The 17,914-nt window shown below is 49.2% G+C and overlaps 2 protein-coding genes across 3 annotated transcripts in view; one reads left to right on the plus strand and one right to left on the minus strand.

The window, feature by feature from the left end:
- Nucleotides 1-17,914, minus strand: part of LOC113407817 (zinc finger protein 345-like) — a 135,370-nt gene that overhangs the window by 45,633 nt on the left and 71,823 nt on the right. The gene's annotated exons all lie outside the window — the stretch shown is intronic.
- LOC112119441 (zinc finger and SCAN domain-containing protein 2-like) lies at nt 4,531-7,256 on the plus strand. Of its 2 annotated transcripts, none has more exons than XM_029913017.1 (2): nt 4,531-4,631; nt 5,096-7,256. In XM_029913017.1, the coding sequence occupies exons 1-2, from the start codon at nt 4,553-4,555 to the stop codon at nt 6,244-6,246; spliced, it is 1,230 nt and encodes a 409-aa protein (XP_029768877.1). In that variant the 5' UTR covers nt 4,531-4,552; the 3' UTR covers nt 6,247-7,256. The 2 variants fall into 2 exon arrangements, with proteins under 2 accessions (XP_029768877.1, XP_029768878.1); XM_029913018.1 differs by having other exon boundaries at nt 5,099-7,256.

Consider the following 17,914-nt stretch of genomic DNA (forward strand, 5'->3'; position numbering starts at 1 on the left):
TGTAGAAAAACATCCAAAAATATTTATAATAAATTAAAATTGGTATTCTGTTATTAACAGTGCAATTAAAACTGCAATTAATTGCAATTGTTTTAATCACAATCATTTGACAGCCCTACTAAGTATGTGAATTATTTAGTAATTTCCCATAATTGTACAGTAAGTAGTTAAATTACTAATTAAAAACATTGAGTCTATCAGTTATCTAGTTTTTTATGACAAAAAATACTATTACTGACTAGAACAGGGCTTGGATGACTGGGCAGCCTAGTGGTTAGATAAGAACATAAGAACGGGCATACTGGGGTCAGACTAAAGGTCCATCTAGCCCAGTATCCTGTCTTCCAACAATGGCCAATGCCAGGTGCCCCAGAGGGAATGAACAGAACAGGTAATCACTGAATGATCCATTCCCAGCCGCTCATTCCCAGCTTCTGGCAAACAGAGGCAAGGGACACCATCCCTGCCCATCCTGGCTAATATCCATTGATGGACCTACCCTCCATTAACTTATCGAGTTCTTTTTTGAACCCTGTTATAGTCTTGGCCTTCACAACATCCTCTGGCAAGGAGTTCCACAGGTTGACTGTGCGTTGTGTGAAAAAATACTTCCTTTTGTTTATTTTAAATCTGCTGCCTATTAATTTCATTGGGTGACCCCTAGTTCTTGTGTTATGAGAAGGAGTAAATAACACTTCCTTATTTATTTTCTCCACACCAGTCATGATTTTATAGACCTCTATCGTATTCCCCCCAGTCATCTCTTTTTCAAGATGAAAAGTCAGTCTTAATAATCACTCCTCATATGGAAGCTGTTCCATACACCTAATAATTTTTGTTCCCCTTTTCTGAACCTTTTCCAATTCCAATATATCTTTTTTGAGATGGGGCAACCAATCTGCACGCAGTATTCCAGATGCGGGCGTACCATGGATTTATATAGAGACAATATGATCTTTTCTGTCTTATTATCCATCCTTTTCTTAATGATTCCCAACATTCTGTTTGCTTTTTTGACTGCCGCTGCACATTGTGGCTAGTTCTCTGAAAACATCCACTCGATGATTCCAAGATCTCTCTCTTGAGTGGTAACAGCTAACAAACCCCCTCATTTTATATGTAAAGTTGAGATAATGTTTTCCAGTGTGCATTATTTTGCATTTATCAGCACTGAATTTCATCTGCCATTTTGTTGCCCAGTCACCCAGTTTTGTGAGATTCCTTTGGAGCTCTTCGCAGTCTGCTTTAGACTTAATTATCTTGAGTAGTTTTGTATCATCTGCAAATTTTGCCACCTCACTGTTTACCCCTTTTTCCAGATCATTTATTAATATGTTGACCAGTACTGGTCCCAGTACAGACCCCTGGGGGACACCACTATTTACTGCTCTCCATTCTGAAAACTGACCATTTATTCCTACCCTTTGTTTCCTGTCTTCTAACCAGTTACCAATCCATGAGAACCTTCCCTCTTATCCCATGACAGCTTAGTTTGCTTAAGAGCCTTTGGTGAGGGACCTTGAAAATGTAAGTACACTATATCCACTATACCTCAGCCCCCTGCTGGCTGAGTAGCCTCAGCTTTTAAGGCTGGGTGGAGGATGGGGCACCCAGGGCCTCCATCACCACCAGGTCCCAGCCTAGGGCCCTGTATGTCAAACCCTGAACAGTGGGCTTGGTGTCCCTCTTGGCAGGGAGAAGTTACTATCCTGGGCTACTTACTACCAGTCCGTTCCATTTGGGGCATGGCCCCTCTAGTCCAATCTACCAGGCAGCTTGCTTCCCACAGGATTCCCTCTGGGGTGCAGACAGAACCTTGCTGTCATCCCAGACTCCTTCAGGCAGGACAGCCACAAGCTGGTGAGATTGACCCACACAATGTCTCTGGGGTTCACTCAGCCAGTTACTTCCCATGCTGGGGGTTCCTCCACAGCCTCCCTTGGTTGGGGAGCCAGTGCTCCATCTCTTCAGGCAGGGAGACAACTAGCTCCTGTCTCTTCCCCAGTCAGCCCTGAACTGAGCCAAGCTCCCTTCTTTTATCCCCCCTCCAGGCCTGGCATTGGTTGCAGGTATAGCGGGGCGGGGCTAGCTGGTCCCAAAGGTTTTCTTTAACCCTTACTGTGCTGGTTGGAAGTTTCTTTGCTTCATCACACTGAATATCACTAAAGATCACCACCACAGAATGGATAGATTCTCTTACCACTCCTAAGAAATAAATGACTAGCTATAGAATCAAAGAAATATAGGGCTGGAAGGGATCTTGAGAGGTCGTCTACTCCAGCCCCCTGTGTTGATGCAGGCCCAACTATACATTTACCATTCCTGACAAGTGTTTATCCAACCTGTTCTTAAAAACCTCCAGTGATGGGGATTCCACAAACTCACCAGTTAACCTCATTCAGAACCTAACTATCCTTATAGATTAGCAAGGTTTTCTGAATATCTAATCTCAAAATCCCTTGCTGCAGATTAAGCCCATTACTTCTTGTCCTACCTTCAGTAAACATGGAGAACAACTGATCACCGTCCTTTTTATAACAACGCTTAACATATTTGAAGACTGTTATCAGGTCCCCCCTCAGTCTTCTTTTCTCACGTCTAAACATGCCCAGGTTATTTAACCTTTCCTCATAGGTCAGGTTTTCTAAACCTTTTATCATTTGTGTTGCTCTCCTATGGTCTCTTTTCAATTTGTCCACATCTTTCTGAGGGTGCGATGCTAAAAACTGGACACAATACTCCAGCTGAGGCCTCACGGGTGCAGAGGAGAGTGGAACAGTTAGCTCCTGTGTCTTACATATGATACTCCTGTTCATTCACCCAAGAATAATATTAGTCTTTTTCACAACGGCTTCACATTCTTTCATCCTGTTCAGCTTGGGATCCACTATAGCTCCCGGATGCTTTTCTGTAGTACTAATGCCTGGCCAGGTATTCCCCCTTTTGTATTTGTTCATTTGATTTGTCCTTCCTCAGAGTAGTATGGTGCACTTGTCTTTATTTCATTTCATCTTGTTGATTTCACACCAATTCTGCAATTTATTGAGGTCATTTTGAATTCTAATCCTGGGCTCCAAAGTGCTTTCAACCCCTCCCAGCTTGGTTTCATCTGCAGTTTTTATAAGCATAGTGTCCACGTCATTAGCCAAGTTGTTAATGAAAATATTGAATAGTATTGGACTTAGGACAGACCCCTATGGGACCCTTCTAGATACTTCTAATTGTTATGAAGTAAAAAATTATTTCTCTCTGTGGCTACCTAGCTCTTGAGGAAGGAGGCCGGAGAACCAACAGCACTGGGAACTCAAGACAAGGCTGAATTCATTTGTTAGTGTAGAGTGTTTTTGACAGTGATAGATACCTGACTGGGCACCGGCAATGGGATAACAACAGGGAGAAAGCAATAGGTCTGAGTGGGAAGGGAGAGGGATTACTGGGAGGTCAGTCTATCCCAGGGGTCACAGGATGGAAAAGTGCCATTGAAAAGCATAATGCAGTTGAGATTGGAGCAGAGATGTCTGTGACTGAGCTGTCGGGATTGTGGCTGGGGCAGCAGGTTCTGAGAGGGGGACTCTGGCTGTTTCAGGGGCTGGTGACCTTCGAGGAGGTGGCTGTGTATTTCACCGAGGGGCAGGGGGCTCTGCTGGACCCTATTAGAGAGCCCTCTACAGGGACGTCATGCAGGAGAATTAGGAGACTGTGACCTCGCAGAGTAAGTATCCCTGTCCTCTTGGGTGTTAGGATCTGGATGGTCTCTGCAGGTCAGCTTCAGCTCCAGGATCCTACAGCCCTTGCTCCTAAGATATCTGGGGTGATCAGCACTTGCAGGTGCTAGGCCCTGTGTGAGAGAGAGGGTCACCTCCACACCTCATTCCATTGGTATGGAAACTCAGGACTCAGTGTTAATCTGGGCATCCCCAGGGTTTCAAAAGAGAGTGACTCCCTGTGTCCCCTGTCTGGGGCTGGTTCCATCAAGGGGCGGTGGAAGCTTCCTAAAAGTGGGGGAGCCACCAGTGCCTGAACTGTGGCCCTGCCCCCACCCTCAATCCCCTGGAGGCCCCACCCTCGCACCGCCTTTTCTCCTGAGGTCCCGCTTCTGCGATGCCTCTTCCCCCCAAGACACTATCCCCCGCTTGCTCTTCTCTACACCTTGCCCCTCCTCACTCACCCAGTAAAAAGTGGGAGGGCCTTGCCCCCTCTCCCTCCCCCCCCGCTCTGGTGCCCCTGATTCCATCCCTGGGGTTGCTGGCCCCTTACCGTGTTGTGACAAGCGGCTTATTATCTGCTCTCTGCCTAAGTCATCAGTTCCCCGTGTCTGGAGATTCATGAGACACACGGCACGTCTCCCTGCAGGCACTAAGCTCTCCCACAGGGTCTCGTGAACATGTTCCCCATCCGTGAGGATCAGATTTCCTACCTGCAGAGAAAAGGGCTGGGTGTGACGTTATGGGATGTTCTCTTGTGGGAAATGCTGAATGGAGACCTAGCCCGTCCTGATCTCACCCATTTCCTTCTGATGAGCAGAATCCCCAAACCGGACTCCATCTGCCACATGGACCAAGCGGAAGAGCCCTGTGTCCTGGACTCTGAGGATTCTTCAGAAAAGGAGACTCCGAGAGGCCCTCAGGCAGGTAAGAGATAAAGTTAAACCCACTCCCAAACCTTCCAACGCCCCCGTGGGCTCCCCCTTTTCGTGGTTCAGTCAGGATTGTCCCCAGCAGGTGTCGTACCCTCATGGCAGATGGCGCTTCCGGCCTTCCACCCACCCCGACCGACACCCAGCAGTAGCTCCCTCCCCACTGAGTGTCCAGATGGGATGTGGAGGCAGAATGGGTCCCCTCATCTCCCTTCTCTGGGGAAGGGTTTGAGGAATTCACTTGCCGGTTACTGATCTTATCATCCAGTTTTAGTTTTGTTTGTTTTATGGAATCTTACAATCGTAGAATTGTAGAACTGGAAGGGGACTCAATCGGTCATCAAGTCCAGTCCCCTGCACTCAAGACAGGACTAAATGCACTCCCCTTTTCCATTTCTCTTTCCGAGGTTCTCTGACCTCGGCACAGGGGAGGACTCATGTCTGGATTCTCTGTCCCAGCAGGTGATGGGATGGTGAGTGAGAACGAGGAGGAGAATCCTCAGCAGGAAGGTCCTGAGCGAGTGGAATCACAGTGGACGGTATCGGGAAGAGATGAAGGTGGTGTTTCCCTGAGTCCTGAGCTGGGAGAAGCCCGGGAGAATCACCCTTATAAATGCCCCGACTGTGGGAAAAGCTTCCGATGGAGCTGCCGCTTCATTGAACATCAGAGAATCCACACAGGGGAGAAAACCTCTATCTGTGCCGACTGCGGGGAGAGCTTCAGTCGTTACTCAAACTTCACAAGACACCGCAGGATCCATACTGGAGAGAAACCCTACAGCTGCCCCGACTGTGGGAAAAACTTCGGTCGCACTTCTGACCTCATTATACACCAGAGACTGCACACGGGAGAGAGACCCTACAAATGCCCTCAGTGTGGGAAAAGCTTCAGCCGCAGCTCGTACCTCATTCCTCACCAGAGGACACACACAGGAGAGAGGCCCTATAAATGCCCTGACTGTGGGAAGAGCTTCAACCTGAGCTCAAACCTTATCAGGCATCAGAGGATCCACACGGGAGAAAAACCCTATAGATGCCCCGACTGTGGGAAAAGCTTCTATCTGAGCTTACACCTCATTAGGCACCAAAGAGTCCATATTGAAAGAAAATCCTATGACTGTCCCGACTGCGGGAAAAAGTTCATTCGGAGCTCAGCCCTGATTATACACCACAGACTCCACACAGGAGAGAGACCCTATAAATGTGCCGACTGTGGGAAAAGCTTTGGCATGAGCTCAGACCTGATCAGACACCAGAGATCCCACACGGGAGAGAGACCCTACAAATGTGGTGAATGTGGGAAAAGCTTCAGCGTGAGCTCCAAGCTCATCAGACATCAGGGAACACATGTGACAGAGAAATCTTTCCGTTGTCCCGAATGTGGGGAAGGCTTCGCCACCAGCTCCAAACTCGTTAAACATCAGAAACACCACCTGGAACAGAAACCCTACAAATGCAGGGACTGCTGGAAAAGCTATAGCCACAGTTCCGAACTCCTCAGGCATCAGCGAGCCCACACGGGAGAGAGACCCTATAAGTGCCCTGACTGTGGGAAAGGGTTTAGTCGGAGCTCGCACCTTATCAGGCATCAGAAAATCCACAGGAGATAGGCACGGGTCCTGGTTCTTCCTCTAGGGCTTTTCAAACAAATTCAGTTATAAATAATTGGTGGTGTGGAGATTCATGTGTGGGAGAGGCACAGGCAAGGGTGAAGGGGAAATGCGGAAGAAGAAAAAGAAGTTTGGGGGCTGGTGCGTCAGTTGTTTGGGGTTTGTGGGGAGGGAACTGGGATTTTATTTTTTTTTGTCTCAAAATTTCTTAAATTTCCCATGCTCATTCCACACCCTTTTTCTCTGGCCTGGCAGGATGTGGGACAGCAGGTGAGATGGGACTTGAATTATATAATTCACTAGGGCCAGAGACTAGATTTTGTTGACTAGGGAAACTGAGGAGTTGCACTGACGCTACGCCTAAAGGAAATGCCAGTCTGATGCTATATGGAGAGGATGTGAGATGCGACACCATTCCTACTGTCACCCGTGTTTCCAGCACCAGAGTATGAGAGACAGCAAATCTGTAAATGGAGAGGGGGAAATACCACAGATCGGCATATGATTTACCTGTGGCTCTCACTGCTGCAAGAGCAGACAGGTCTGTAATGTATCTTTACAGCACCATAGCACAGGCTGGAAATCTGCATTGTAACATCCAATGGAGCTGGACAGTTCATGTCCAGGCTCCGGATTTAACCTGATACGTATATAAAAATGTGTACACATGTATGTATATTATTTCCCAGGTGAAACCTGCATCAGTGCAAGTTAATAGCTTCTCAGTGAGTGGCATCTGTGTCACACAGAGTACGTTCCTGGTTTAAACATTAGAGCCCCTTTTGACCCCCAATTACTTGTCTTGGGGTACCGAGTTTCACCCAAGGTACCTAGAACCCAATGACATAGAATCAGTGAATGATGGTGAGAACGCTGAGGCTGGAGAATTCGCTGCATTAGCTGCACACAGCTCATTATTTCTATGAGGAATTGTAGCTGGCATGCAGGGGAAAAGTTAAGGAAGCACGTAGCAGGCAGCTCACAGAGTTATAGTCCAAGGGCCAGATTTCCATAGGTATTTAGGCACCTAAAGAAACCTATGGCAGTTAGGCACCTTACCTGGTTAGGTGCTTTTGAAAATCCAAGTAGGCACCTAACCTGCATCTTTAGGCATCTTTGAAAAACTGGCCCCGAGTGATCTCACAAGCAGTGAAGCTGCCATCAGCTCAGGGAGAGAGAGAAACAGTCGCTTGACTCAGTGAGGTCAGATGTAGAGTCTTGAAGAGATGCTTGTGGTTCCTGATGTTTGTTTAAAACTACACAGGAGCACAGTGAACTAAAAGGTGAATTAATACATTACCCATGGTTCTGCCTGGCTGGGTAATTTAAAAAGCAGTTCGAGAGCAGCTTTAAAACCATTCCCTTTTTAAATGTGGGGTTTGCCACAAGTGGTGTTTAGGTGAGTCTAAGCATGAGAACCGTGACTATAGGAAAATAGGGACATGTGGTGTCTAGGTGAGTCTGTGTGTGTACAAAAAACATTTCCCTGGGGAAACAATTTGGAAAGGTAATTAATATACGTAATCATTACAGTTCTTTTGCATCCCTGACTTTAGCATGAATGTTGACATTTTGCTCGTCTAACGCATGAACTCTTTACCTAGTTAGCTCTGTGAACTTCTGCACTGGAATAGCGGAGCCAAGCTCCCATCTGGTCACAGCAGGCTGCTGCTTCAGTGCAATGGGTGATACAGCCCATGAGCTGGAGTGTGGTTGGTTCCTTGCGGGGCTGTGGATGGAGATGGCATTTATACCATTTATACCGGGCCGTGTGGGTGCTTTACTCTCCTGAGTTTGTGCTGTCTGCTGGACAGTAATAAAAAGCTGATTCTAAATGTCTATTTGACCAGCATAGCTACATTGGTCAAGAGTGTGTTTTTTCTCACACCCCTGACCCACTATAGCTATGCCGACGTAACTTTTAAATGCAGGCCAAGACTCAGTCCGTGCTTCACTGTGGAGGAGAGGGGACTGGGGCTTCTCATCGGACTCTCGTGTGTTAATTACCACGTTGTCGAACTTGCATTTTCGGGGCCTTCTTCCCTACAGGGGGATTCCAGAAAACGTTGCTGTCTTTCCTCTTCATATAAGCGGCTGATCGTGGAAAGAGGAGACCAAAGGAGGTGGAGGAAGGGCACGTTATAAGGATACCCAGGATGGATGGAAAGTGCCCCCATATTGAAAGCATCTGCTGGTGCTGAGCTGCAGGGGTCTCCTTTATTTGTGGCACTGTCATGCTAGTTTTGCTCTAGCTTGGGAGAAGGCTAGATCCTTCCTCTGCCATGTGTCTGTCTGTGGGGAGCGTAGGGAAGGGGTTTCATTAGCTGCTGCCACCAGAGGGCTCGGGTGAGTGCTAAGGTAAGGAGGCTGTTTTCTCTTTCTCCCTCTGCTAAGCATACTGGGAATTGAGCTTCCTGGCTCAGATGCTGCTGCTGCCTCCATGTGATCTGGGAGCCTGGCTGAGCAGCTGCTGCTCCCCCAGTGGGGTCGGTGCCCACTGTCGCTCTCCCCCCAACCTGGAGGAGCAGTGCATTGCTTTTCATCTGCTCCCTACCCTTTGGCTGCTCTGGCTTGGGTAGCCCTATCTGGACTTAAAAATCCCACTTGCATAGTTGTTATGGTCATTGGAAGGCTCATGGGTTTCACCACATCAAGGTGCCCTCCTTAAGGAAGACCAGTGGCCAGAGCTGCTCAATATCCTTGTTCCAGTTCATTTTATCCTTATGTCTTTCAGCCAATCCCTTCTGAGGACACGTGGCCTGATTTTCATTTCTCGCATGCTCCTTTTCCAGAGGAATTCACCCGAGACGTCCCTCTCAACTGTTAAAGTGATAGAAATAGGTTGATTTTAAAAAGAAAGAGAAACAGGTAGAGAGGTGGTTGGTTTATTTTAAATTACACCCGTTTAAAAACAATAGAAATGAAAGCCAGAAATCCACAGAGAGGTCGCTGGAAACAAGCTAATACTGTCATTTGATTTGGTGCACTCGGGCTGTGCACATTGTTCATCTGTGTCACTAACAGTTCTTATTCTTGTTCCTCTTCTCCGGACTCCCTCGTTCTACTGCTGTTCGTTACACTCATTCATTCAGTCCTGTCTTGGAAGCTCTTCAGGGCAGGGACTGTGTGTCTCTTTTATATGCTTGTAAACTCCCAGCGCGAGGGAGCCCCAGTCCTCTTTGCAGTTTCTGGATACTACCAGAGTTTAAAACATCAGTCATTTTCCTCCTTCCCCAATATTCCCTCTCGCTGCACTTGACTCCCTAGAGATCCTAATTCCCCTAATGTATGTTGTGGACATCGGATGCCCCCGGACTGCTGCATTTGGTGACATCCCAGTTCATGGGCAGCATGTGCACCCCCCGTTTGGGGAGGCTAGCCTTGTGCCTGAAGCCCCGCCCCTTCTGCCCAAGGCCCTGCCCCGCTCAGCCTCTTCCACCCCCGTCTCGCCGTCCAGCCCGCCGGTGCAGCCCCAAACCCTGGCCGGCCTCCTGGCACCCGGAGCAGTCTGGAGGAGCCCCAAGCCCTGAGCCCAGGCTACCCAGAGGAGTGCTGAATCCAGCCACGGCCTGGTCCTGGGGCTGCAGCGGGGAGCATTAGCGGAGGTTTGGGGAGGCTTAGCCTCCCCCAGCCTCCATTACCCACTGTCCATGCCCCACTTCCTGACTGTGCTGAACCCCACTAGCTCACGCTCACTGGTCTCAGCTTCCCTATGACTCTCCCTGTCGCTGCGCCTCTCTGGCGGTAAGGAGTGGCTTCCCCTGTGGCCAGAGTCTCCCCTTTCTGGGATATGGACAGTGATGGACTTACCTTCCATGCCCCTTTGATGATGAGTGTCTGGCTGTGTGTGCTCCCAGTGGAGATTAAACCCCCCATGAGCAGGGTGTCCTGTGGATGCAAGTCCCTGGGGAGCTGACTCTGGGATTTTACTGCCTTTAAGTGGGCTGGGGTTAAAACCGCTGGCATGTTCTTTGTGAGAAATAGTCTACAGGTCTGTAGCTCTCCCTGCTCTCACCTTCGCAGGATTTCCAGTTCACAAACTGACTGGCTTGCCTGGCTGGAGCAAGGGGAAGAGGCCTGGGTCCCGGATCTCCAGAGCTCCCAGTAGAGTGCAGAGGAGGAACTGGCTAGACCAACTCTGAAACCGTGGCCGAGGAAAGGAAAATCCTGGGATTCCCGTGAGATCCCCTGGTTTTGCCTCATCTCACCCAGGTCAGGATTGTGCCCAGCCAGCATTGTATCCTCCTGGCAGATGTCACTCATGGGTTATCACCCGTCCTAGCTGACACCTGGCAATGGCTCCCTCCTTTTCCCCTTAGGGATGTGGAAACAAAATTGGTCATGTTCCTCCCTGTTCTCTGGAGATAAAGCTTTGAAGGATTCAACTTCTCATATTTTAGTCTCCCAAACAATTCTTCTATTTGGCTTCCTCCGAATCCCCTTTTACTCTTCCCCTTTCTGAGGTTTCCTTTCCCCCTAGCACAGGGAGTGATATGTCTGGATTGTCCCTTTCATTCAAACAGATGACAAGTCAGAGAATGAGGAGGAGAATTCTCTAGTGACATCACAGAGATCCAAAGGGAAAGTTTTCAAAAGTCCTGAGCAGGTGAAGGGCAAAGTCTGTGAGATCCAGCGCAGGTCAGAAAGGTTGCAAAAACAGTCAGGGAACAGACGGGGTCAGTTCTCTCCTAAGGGAAAAGGTGACACACACTGTGACAGCAAACATCACAGATGAGGAAGGTGAATATCTTAAGTGTTGAATGAGGGAAAAGCTTCAGCAGTAGATCAGCCCTCTTCAGACCCAACCGAATCCACACGGGAGAAACCCCATCAGTGCCCTTACTGCAGGAAAAGCTATGGTGTCCACTCAAGCCTCACTGTCCACCAGAGAATTCACACGGGCGAGAGTGCAAAAGCAGCTTCAGGACCAGCAGGACCCTCACTAAACACCAGAAAACCCACACGGGAGAGAAACCATACATCTGCTCCAAGTGCGGGAAAAACTTCCGGGCAAACTCAACCCTCACTATCCATCGGTGATTCCATACAGGAGGGAAGCCCTACAAATGTCTCGACGGCAGGAAAGGCTTCAGGACAGCTTGCCCCTCACTAAGGAGATGCACAAGACAGAAATTGTGTCAGAGCCCTGTCTAGGGCTGGCTGGAAGGAACGATAGAGCTGTTGATTCCCTGCAAATATCAGTAATGTTCAACTCTCAAGTGTCTGCCCAGGAGATGGCAGCAGCTGACCTGTAAACTGATTGCTAGACTGAGAGGCTCATCAAACCCCATGCAGAGGAAGAGAAGCCCCAATCGGCACTTGGCTGCAGAGCTGCTGGGTTTTTCGGTTTCCTGCCAACCTTTCCATGGGAGGAGAGAGAAGGGGCCTTCTCATTGTGCTCGCTGCACTGAAACTCCTTATGTTCCTAAGCTTGATTCCTCATCCATGCAGGCGTCATGCTAGAGCGGGGATTCTTAATCTTTTCAGGTGGCAGACTGTGACGGGTTTCCCTCCGAGGTTGTTGCTTTGGGGCACAGAATGTCATAGTGACCTCATGCGTAGAATCAAAAATTTTCACAATCCCCTTATACTTACTATAAAAATAAGAATGAAAAAGGTAGCACAGAGCTGGTTGAAGAATTTTTGACTGAAGTTTTCCATCAACCCCCGCCCCACCACCACCACCAATTGGCAATATTCAATACATTTTGACAGTGTCATTTTGATTCATTTGGACTTTTATACCATACTAAAATATTGATTTTTAATATTTATATATGTATTGTATTTTAATATCATATAAAAACATGATCTAGGAGGGAAGATTGAAAACAGTGGGTTTGTTTAGTCTGGAGAAGAGAAGATTGAGAGGGGACATGATAACAGTTTTCAAGTACATAAGAGGTTGCTACAAGGAGGAGGGAGAAAAATTGTTCTTAACCTCTGAGGACAGGACAAGAGGCAATGGGCTTAAATTGCAGCAAGGGCGTTTTAAGTTGGACATTAAGAAGAACTTCCTAACTGTCAGGCTGGTTAAGCACTGAAATAAATTGCCTAGGGAGGTTGTGGAATCTCCATCACTGGAGATTTTTAAGAGCAGGTTAGACAAACACCTGTCACAGGGATGGTCTAAACCAGAGTTTCTCAAACTGGGGTCCGTGGACCCCTGGGGGTCCCTGAGGGTCCCCCAGGGGGTCTGTGGGCCCCACTGATCAACTCCTCCCCCTCCATCCCAGCGCCTCCTGCATGCTAAAAGTCCGTCAATGCAGCAGGGCTAAGGCAGGCTTCCTACCTGCCCTGGCTCCACCCCGCTCCTGGAAGCGGCCGGCACATCCCTATGGCCCCTGGGCAGGAGGCATGGGGTCTCCTTGCGCTGCCCCTGCCCCGAGTGCTGACTCCGCAGCTCCTGTTGGGAACTGCAGGGGTAGTACCAGAACATCCTGATATCAAGGGTGGTAAAAAAAACATTCCCCAAGGATGTTTTAATCAAACCAACATGTACAAGGTAATAAGTAATAACTAGCCATATCAGGAGGCAGTAACTATGTCAGAGGGGCAGTACTAACTTGTTTGTATTGGGGTATAAAGATGCGTCTCAGAGGGAGTATCTTTGTCTGGCCTAGGGAGGAACAGAAAGTTCTGCTATTCACTGAGCTGGTCCATTGTTATGGGCATACATGTATTAATGGTCCAGTAGAGCCGGCAGCTCCTCCGGTGCGGCTGTACTGCCCCCAACCCCACCCACTCAGGTAGGCACCAGGGTCATCAGCAGCTGTCCCTGGTCACGGAGCCCCAGTGGGCGGGGCTGGGGGCAGTGCAGCCACACCAGAGGAGCTGCTGGCGCAGATCGCTGGATCCTGGGAGCGACGACCCGACATGCTGTTGCTTTTGCCCCTGCATTTCCCAGTAGAGCCCTGCAGCTCTGCGGATACCGATTTATATCCACAGATATCCACATCCACATATATAAATTTTGTACCTCCACAGGGCTCTAGAGATCAATCAAATGAATCCCAAAGCGCAATGAGTATGTCTACACATTGAGCGGGGGCTGTGATTCCCAGGTGAAGGAGCCATACCTGCGCCAGCTCTGATTGAACCAGCATACTAAAAATAGCAGCGTAACTGCAGTAGCACGAGTGGCAGGAGGGCATTGCCATTCAAAGTACAAGTCCATCCACGATGCTAGGTACATATTCAGGGCTGTTAATTCTTTCTCTTCCCCCCCTCCCCCCCATTCCTTATATAACCCGTGACACTATGCTCTATAGGAAATGGCAGGATCTGGCAGTTTAAATAAAATATTCTACTTTGAACATTTAAATGGAGCAAAAATTATATAGTAAACTTCCCTGAGTATGGTGGTGCGTATTGGGGTTTTCAGAAAAATCCTCAGAAGTCCATCAGAGTGTTTTGTAAACCTTTTAAACTCTCCTCACTAGTTTGCGTCACATTTGCTCACCATAGGGAAACAGAAGAGGGTTAGTCGTGGAGACGTACAGAGAACTCACCCGCCTTTGAGTAAGAAAACATTGTATGTTTTCAGAGATTGAATCCCTCCCCCAATGATTTCCCCAAGCTGCATGCAAAAAGTGTGAAAAGATCTATTGGTATTAAAGTAGCAGCTAGAGCAGCGGTTCTCAAACTTTTGCATTGGTGACCCCTTTTACGCAGCAAGTCTCTGAGTGCAACCCCCCTTATAAATTGAAAACACTTTTTTTTATATTTATCACTATTATAAATGCTGGAGGCAAAGCGGGGTTTGGGGGTGGAGGCTGACAGCTCATGACCCCCCACATAACCTTGCGACCCCCTGAGCTAGAGGCTCCAACTTAGAGCAGGCATCTGTAGTGCAACTCCACTGTATGAACACAGAGGAAGAGGCAGTTCCTGCCCCAGTGAGTGTACAATCAAAATAGATAAGACAGACACGAGATGGGAGGGACAACAGAGGCTGAGGGGGAAAGTGACGTGCCAAAGATCACCAGGTCGGTGACAGAGCTGGGAACAGAAACCAGCACTACCCGCTGGCATGTGGCATCTCTCTGAAAAGATTTTTGCAGCTTAGAAAACAGCAGAATCTACCGAGAGTGTTGACCCTCCTACCAAACGTCAAGCCAGTCAGCTTTTCCTGTGGTATTAAGAAGGATTGCAAAGTTCAGTTTTAAAACACAGACATCGGCCTGGTCCACACTACTAGCTTCTGGCGGCCTAGCTGCATCAGTCAGGGGCGCGAAGAGGTGTGATCCCTGACCAACAGAATTGTGGTAGCAAAACCCGTCACTCTAGATGGAGTGAAAGCTCAGTTTTACCAATATATCTTGTTTTGCTTGTGGCAGGAGATTTTTACTCTCCTGGTAAAATTTTTACTCTCCTGGTACAAAGCACAGCTTTGCCGGGGTAGCTGCGTCTACACTGGGAGTGCTTTGTTGGTAGAGCATACCAGTAAAGTGCTCGTCATCAACCCCAGCAAATGGGCTCCATAGTTAGAACTCTCTTTTACCCTCTAAAGTGTTTAAAGGCCACACCCCAGGGAGAACTCATTTTTTTAAATTCCAACCTCTCCAACCAGGCATTTATTTGATGGGTGTTAAGGGGCTGATCTAAGTCCCCATTGGGCTCTGCCTTGGGCCCTAGCTGAGATACCTTTTTATCTTTCTACTGCACATTTCGTATTGGATTCGTGTTAGAGTGAAGAACTCACATTTTAAAATAAACATCACTTTTATACAAGTCATGTAAAGTGCCTTCTTAGCCAGACTCATCGAGGGGATCTGGTTTCTGGGGGGTGATGATTATAGCAGGAATGTACAATAAATAAATAAAATGGCCTATTAAAAAACCCCAACTCTTTAAATTACATTGCCCAGACTACTCCACAGCTCAGTGATTACAGCACTCGCCTGAGCTGTAGCAGATCCCTGTTCAAATCCCTTCTCCTCACCAGACGGGAGGGTTCCCACATCCCAGAGGAGTGAACCAACCACCAGGCTGAACGTTACAAGAGAGCTTTTTTCTCCACAAGCGGGTTTACAAGCTGAGAAACCCTAGCACAGACAGCTGCCTCCCTCCAGCTCGCATGTAGGTGCTGAACTCCCTGGGGGGGGCGGGGGGAGGGTTTAGGACTTGCCCATCTCCTGGACATCTCCTGTTACATAGCTAAGGCAGGGAGCCAACTAGCAGGCCAGCTTTTGTGAAGCCCATTCTGGGGGGAGCCCTGAGCACCTAACTCAGCCTTTGTGCATCCCGGTGATTTTCTAGGTGCCTAGAAGTTCAGTGCGGTGATGCCCAGTGTCACAGTACCCAAGACCCTGTGGGTATCTAGCCCACAGCGACTGCATCCCAGGCTGACAGGCCGGTCAGTGCAGGTCTCTCAGAGGCTCAACCACGCAGGTTCTTAAAGGGGAGATTGACTCTGTAGGTAGCTGGGTTTCTGTAAGAATGGACCCATTCTGTCAGCCCAGCTGCATGGGTTCCACTTAAAAGCACGAACCATTCACCCTCTGCGAGTGCTGCATGACCTCCCATCAGAGCTGATCAGCGCCCCCTCAACACCCTCGCTGCCCGGCCGCTGGGGAGACCACACGGGCCTGGCACAGAACCTAACAGGCAGGGACAGTGACTCTGTTGGGCTGCAAGAAGCAAATTCCAGAATCAGAGCCCTCCAGGGAGGAGCATGACCCTGCAGCGAGTCCCCCTCCTGGGTACACCCAGTAGACGTGAGCTCCGTTGTCTCAGCTGGTGCAATGGCACGTGGAGAAAGAAAGAGCTCTGAGGAAAGCAGGACCCAAACCACTCAGGGCCTTAGAGATTAACCCCAGTCACTTGAATTGCCCCAGGACTCAGCTCCTAGCCAGGGCCATTGCTGGGGTGCAGGAATAATGTACCAGCTGCTGCCTTGTGTCCTAGTTGTGGTCCCCATGCACAAGTCCATGCAGAGTGTACAGTCATGACCTTTTCAGCAGGGGGACCTCAGAGGTCCGGATCCCTGCTGGGTTATCTTTATGGTAACCACCTGCCGGGCTCTGCACTGTTTGCTCCTGCTGGCACTACAGTGCAAGGTGGGCTCAGGCCAAGCAAAAAGGGAGCAACTGGAAATGACAGCAGAGGTACAGGTCAGGCTTCCAAGGAGAGGCCCAGGAGCTGGGATCTGAGGTGGGGGAGAAAAACCACAGGGGAGAGGAAGAAGGCTGCAGTGGAGGAGAAGTGTTTGAGCCCCAGGGCTGGGAGGGAAGGCCGGCTGCTGAGATTCCCAGGCAAGCACCCGCAGCACATGAGGTAGAAAGGCAGAGAGGAGCTGTGTGTGCATCCCCGAGGTGATGTCGCAGTGGCCCAGGCCCCTCTCTCAAATCAGCGTGAGTGGAAGGGTCTCCCAGTGGAAAAAAAAACCACAGAGGATTCCAGACAGCATCTGTAGGTGCAGGTTTTATTTACCGAAATAGAAATAAAAAAGTGCAACAGAAAGAGAGTTCTGGGAGAGGAAGTAACTAGCGCAGAGGGCACCTGAAATGGGCAACGGGCATCAAAGAATCAATCCCATTCCCCAGTGAGCAGAGTGGCATCACAGCAGGACTCCTCACTGAGCCCCACTCTGCTCGTTTGGGAAGGACACAGGGAAGGGCAAAGATCTGGACTGTCAGTGACCCATACTAGTCACTAATTTTAGACATTCCAAAGAATCGGCATAATTACTGTTAAATACCCCAGTGATTTCCCCAGAGATAAATATAAGCCACACATTCCTTTCCCACCACCCACTGCTTGTTGCAAACCCCAAATACACATAGGAAATGACTGGTCTCTACTTTCTCTCGAAGATTCCCAGTGAGGAACCCCCCGCGCTGTCATTCTTGAGTTACCCTTTTAGCCCAGGGTGCTCTGAGGTCATTTTAACCCAACATCAGAAATCGACTCTTTGGAGCTGCGACTCTGCACTGACCGACTAAAATGCCTAAGTGCTGGTCTCAGAGCTGCTGGTGGCTCACGGGTGGGAAGATTATTGCACACAGTAACCGTGATCCTGGCACACAACACCTTGTTCCTTTCCTTCGAGCTGGTGTTCCTCTTTGCAGCAATGAGCTCTGGCCAACTAGTGCAGAGTTATCCCATCTCAGCACTTGATCACTTGCTAATTCAATCACCCGATTCAAACTCCCAGCAACCCGTTCCCTGCCCATTCTTCCTCTCCTAGTCCCCCGAACAGTTGATCTCCCTGGTTTCCTCCGAAAGCCTGCAAGGGAAGGGCCTCTGGGGCACCCACCCCACATGAACGCCGGTAAGCGGGGGAGGCCCAGCTCAAGTCCCAGAGGATGGTGCAGAGACAGGTCTCTGCCCTGAGAAAGGTGGCTTAGCTCAAGGAATTGGTTAGTGGAAAGGGATTTGAGTCCCCAGAGATGAGTGTCTAGGGGAGTTGGGTTCTTCTTTCCCTGACCACCACCTGGCTGGCAAGTGGGAGAGGGGCCTGGCAGCACAGCAATGAGGAAAAACTGATCAGGGCTTCTCCTCCTCTGCCTGCGGTTTGCTACAGGAGGCAGAGCCAGAGATTCACCGAGCAGCCCGGAGGCACCTGCAGCTGCCCCCTGATCCCAGCGATAGGCAGCTGGATACTCAAGGAACTGGGAAATGCGGCATTCACTCCACCCCAGGCAGGTAATTTACAGCGTCTCTC

The sequence above is a fragment of the Terrapene carolina genome, unplaced genomic scaffold, assembly GCF_002925995.2.
Source record: "Terrapene carolina triunguis isolate 2854851 unplaced genomic scaffold, T_m_triunguis-2.0 Scaffold421, whole genome shotgun sequence".
In the NCBI taxonomy this organism is placed as follows: domain Eukaryota; kingdom Metazoa; phylum Chordata; order Testudines; family Emydidae; genus Terrapene; species Terrapene triunguis.